At 41.4% G+C, this 5000-nt stretch overlaps 1 protein-coding gene across 1 annotated transcript in view; it reads right to left on the bottom strand.

The window, feature by feature from the left end:
* Nucleotides 1-5000, bottom strand: part of tmem59l (transmembrane protein 59-like) — a gene marked incomplete at both ends in the record, with an annotated part of 29714 nt that overhangs the window by 288 nt on the left and 24426 nt on the right. The window contains 3 exons of the mRNA XM_080730189.1: nucleotides 1219-1336; nucleotides 2481-2595; nucleotides 2887-2992. Of these exons, the coding sequence (XP_080586315.1) occupies nucleotides 1219-1336; nucleotides 2481-2595; nucleotides 2887-2992 (339 nt within the window). The remainder of the gene's footprint in view (nucleotides 1-1218; nucleotides 1337-2480; nucleotides 2596-2886; nucleotides 2993-5000) is intronic.

Genomic DNA, 5000 nt, shown 5'->3' with positions numbered 1-5000 from the left:
GTCCTCCGTCATGCCCTGGGATCAATTCACCTTTTATTTGCCGAGCTGCATATCCGGTACCACTTAAACCCTCTATAATTGGCAAAAGGTACTTATAACATACATTATAGACTACAGACTTTTTTTCACTTCTACCAAATCTCTTTGCCAAAAAATAGCCGATCTACAAGCTCACAATGCGTCGCTACTTGACACGTTGTGAGCTTGTAGATCATCAATTTGTTTGGCAAATGTTCCGCCCCAGGATAATGGATGTTTGGGATATTTTGATTATCGCGATAATAATATCGTAAATCGCGATTTCTTTGGTCACAATAATCGTGATATGAAATTGTCATATCGTCCCATCCTTAGCCAGGGTAAAAATAAAATCCTGCAAGAATTGCGATAGAAAATAAATACTGTAACTCTACCTTTATGGGAACATGAATGTGCGGTTTGCTATTGTTTAATATATAAAGACCTTTATTTATCCACTCAGACTCAGACTTTGGGGATTGGCCAGTTCAACTGCAGCCTTCCATGGTCTACTGTTTAGCCACCAAGTTGCTCTGAAGGCACTGATGTACGGTAAAGTACATGTTGTACATTTATAAATATAAACAGTATATACAGTGTACTAGGGCATTCACGAATAGTGATTTTTAGTGTTCGAATTATTCGACCTCAAAGTATTCGAATAGTCTAATATTCGACAGGACTGGCCAAACTGTCAAGTATTAAGTAAGCAAGAGGCGAACATTGTGAAAATAGCCGATCTACATGCTAGCATGTAGATCTGCTATTTTCACAATATTTATCTGTGGAACCGAGTCACATTAAATGTAACACCTCCAATTCCAAATGCTTGTCAGGGTGGGGGTCCCCAGTTCAAATATGTTTATTTTGGGGGTCACGGCCTAAAAAGGTTTGAGAACCCCTGGTATAGAGCATTCACAAATTCATCCACCAGGGGCATTGACAACACATTCTTATGACTTCCTATCTAGCCAAGTGTTATAAACTATATATATTTTTAAAGAGAAAAGAGAAAAAAAAATAAGCGAATATTCAACTTCGGTGAAAAACGTCGAATAGTGACTTTGATATTCGAATATTTGGTGAATGCCCTACAGTGTTAGCCTGACTGCAAGCGTCAGACTCTATCACACACTACTACCAACAGGGGGTGGTGTTGTGCAGTCTGGTTTATTAACCAGGCTACTACAGTGTACTTACCTGTGTCTTCATGTGCTGCTCTGGTGCGGTGACCAGACTGGCACAGCTGAGCCACAGCATGACCATGATGGAGAGGAAAAGACAGGCAGCTAAGATCCACCGCGGAAGACCCGAACGCCTGGAGAAAGGAACAGTGGAGAGACGAGGGGAGGAGGAACGGCAACGGAACAGAAGTGGTAGAAGCAGAGCAAGACGTAGAGATGGATGAGTGAAAACAAAAAGGCTATTCGTCTGGTCTTTCCTGTAAAAGAAACCTTTTCGAGATTCAAGGTTTTATTTGTCAATGACTTATACAGATACAAGCAGCGAAATGTTGTTGTTGTCTTGTCCCGCGCAGATTGTGCTACATATAATGGGAAAATATAAAACGGCTATACGCTAATCCTTAGAGACTTTTCTTAGACAGGCATGGTCATTTATCATAATTAGCAGCGTTTTGATGTGCAGTCAGTTCTGATCAAAAACAGCAATGTTCAGCCTATTGTGCAAAGTAACCACGTGCAGGTGACAGGTGTATAAAGCAACAGGATCAATCAATGTGCAAACAAGAACAAGTGATCAAGCATAGAGACAGTGTCGGTAAAGACACCTGTGATCTTAATGGGTTTAAACCTGCATGAATAATGTATCAGCATCTAATTTGAGGGCGGTAAACTAGTACACTACACTCGCCTGTCCAAGTACTGTGTGGCGTGAATGTGGTGTTCCTGATGTACTGGGTGTGTCAATAATATTCTGCTGAAAATATGCATGTTTGACTTATGAGCCATGCAAAAAAATATTACTATTATTATTGTGCTGATCACTATTGTGTTAAATTTGCAAACCCGTCAACTGTGCTGCTGATAAACATGAGCATGTACCACTCTTAATCCTCTGGCGTCTGGCATTTTGTTTTATAATGCAATTTTGGGTCATGGGTGGGATGGTCGTGTAGTTTTTGAAATATCCTGAATGGGACCAAAGTCTTGGGCAAACAAGTTTTATGGCAATCTGACATTAGATTTTGAGATATCGTGTGTAAGTTTAAATGTTGGCCTGTTGGCGTGGCAGGACAGGCCACGAGGTCACCAAATCAGTGTGGGTTCACTCACCAAGAAGCATGAATGCTCTCAGAAAGTTCCATGACAATCCACCATTTTTACTAAATCAGAAATCAGTGACTTCTTTTATATCCCTAGACTAATATCCCTTCTAAAAACGTACTTGTATGGAAAGGTCTTTCCATATTAAAATTGCCAGCAGGGTCTCCAGCAGCTCACCTTGACATGCAGCCCAGGAAGTCATGCTCGGCCGTGGGGTCGTCTGGGTGTTGCACGGGGTGCTTTCCTTTGGCTCCCGCTTTGGCACCTCCCTTCTCACCATGACCTCTCACACCTGCACACAATTCAGCTCCGCTCAAATGAAACTGATTGCATTTGATTTGTATTCAGCCCAGTGAGTAGTGAACCTGGCAGGGGGAAAATGCAGCCCTCGGCTGTAGGTTACAAACAGAGCCAAGCGCAATCCCAGGGGTGTGTGGGGAAAAGTAAACAATATTCAAAAAACTCTGTGGGGGAGCGGCGGAGAAGGGTGACTAATCTGTGAGTGTGTGTGTGTGCGCGCATGTGCGTGCGTGTGTGTGTGTGTGTGTATGTGCATGCATGTGAGTATGTTATTTATTCTTACCGTGGGGTCCCTGGGTGTGAGAGTGAACCTGTGGCCAGGGTTTGTCAGCCACGTTGGAGCGAGGTGCCTGCAGCTCGGGCAGAGAGTACTCCATTTCTGGCTGACTCTGCGGAATAGCATCAACACAAACGCACTCAGCCATCAAAGTAGCAATTATAGCATAGTAGCAATAGCCGCAATTATAGAATTTCACCGGCAGAAATGACAGAAAATGGGTCTGTTTAACGGAGTGTGGTTGCACCACAGAGAAGCTCCAGCTAAGAATAGCAGGATGGGAAAATAAACAGGAGTGAGAAATACGCGGCAGGAGTTGGATAAACTCCATAGTGACAGGACAGCAAAGGAGAGATGATGAGCATTCTTTTATTTACATCTCAGAACAGAAGCAGAGTAACTCGATGCGGCAAATAAAAGGATTGCACAGCAATTTGTCTTGTTGACATTGGTGCAGGTGATATAAACAACTAAGGTATAATTATGCTATACTGAAAGTGCATTCTTGCCACAGACACACAAAATAAAGACCTAAAATGCTGTGCAAAACATGATTTAGACAGTTCCACATGTTTCAGTATTTTCGTAATTGTCAATAGAAAGTGAGGCAGTGACAGGAATCAGAGACATAGGTGTCATCACACCTCATAAGCCCAGGGATGTGGACAAAAGAGAACAAAAACTAAATATAAGGTAATGAAACCTAAATGATAAAACCCATCTCCCTCATTGTGATTTATATCCTGATGAAGGGCTAAGAAAGCAGGAGAGCTGTTTAAAGAGAGAGTAGTACATGCATCTCTTGAGTGGTATCAACACCTATTATAAGCATTCAATATTTGTAACTACCGGTATGTACTAGTAAGACGCCTCAGGGCGACAATATCGGACCAGTTACCCATATATGGAGACCCCTGGCTGGTACCCATGCATGTATATGGAGATCCATGTACGTACGGTATATGGACATTATGCTATGAGAGCCCAAACATGCTTACTCAGTTATTCGTTGTGTGAAAGTCCTATGACGTCTATGACATCTGACATCAAACATACTTTATGCCCATACATGGAGATCCCTGTCTGTAGAACCAGCCACACAGATATGGACTGTCTTGGCCATATATGAATTTTGTTAGTGTGGTATGTGGCCGATGTGGCCTCCATATATGGGCAATCCAATATGAAGTCCTTTTAGATATACTGTAGGCTTAATATTGATTACATCAGGGATATCCATATATGGGCATAAAAGGGATTATGATAGGTGGTTCCCCTGACATCAAAGTTATGTCAGAGCGGCAAACCCATAGACCGTAAAAAGTGTACATGTCCAGACAGACGTCCGGACCAGGGATCTCCATATATGGGCATAAAAGGGATTCTGTTAGAGTGGCTCCCATGTCATAACAGGGATGTCAGAGCAGCAAACCCATAGACCGCAAAAAAAGCGTACACGTCTATGCATACAGAGACATGATGTGCCATTTCACATTAAGTCTCTGAAATGATGGTAAGGATTACTTTCGCATTCCTGTTATCTCAGAGCAGCAAACCAAAATACTTTCCAAATCAACAGTCTATGCGAGTGTTGCAACTCTCTTTCTCTCTCAAAAGCCCTGGAGAGCAGCAATGCTCCAGTCTTATTATCTAAATAGCATCATTTTAACTACTTGGTAAAAAAAAACTAAAAACAAACAAACATACTGAAGTACAATTGGACCACCATGACTCAATATGGTGGTTGTAGTCCAGTCAGTGATCCTCTCAACCGTTTTGATTTCAAGGACCCCCAGTTTATATATGCATTAGGCCACGGACCTCCTTTGATACAATTTTAATTTATGGGACCCCAACAGTGTGAATTTTTTCAATACATTTTGATTTAGTCTTAGTCTTTTGAATAACACACCATTTAGTCTTAGTCCTGTCTTAGTCTTCTCAAATTGTTTTAGTTTAGTCTAGTCTTAGTCGACAAAATATCAAAATAATTTAGTCTGAGTCTCTAATTTTTACAGCCATTAGTCTTAGACTTAGATTTAGTCTTAGTCTTTTGAATAACACAAATAATAGTCTTAGTCTTAGTCTTCTGAAATTGTTTTAGTCTAGTCAACAAAATA

Source organism: Nannobrachium achirus (assembly GCF_963921795.1).
Source record: "Nannobrachium achirus genome assembly, chromosome: 1".
Taxonomy (NCBI): Eukaryota; Metazoa; Chordata; class Actinopteri; order Myctophiformes; family Myctophidae; genus Nannobrachium; species Nannobrachium achirus.
This window is presented reverse-complemented; position numbering and strand designations above follow the sequence as displayed.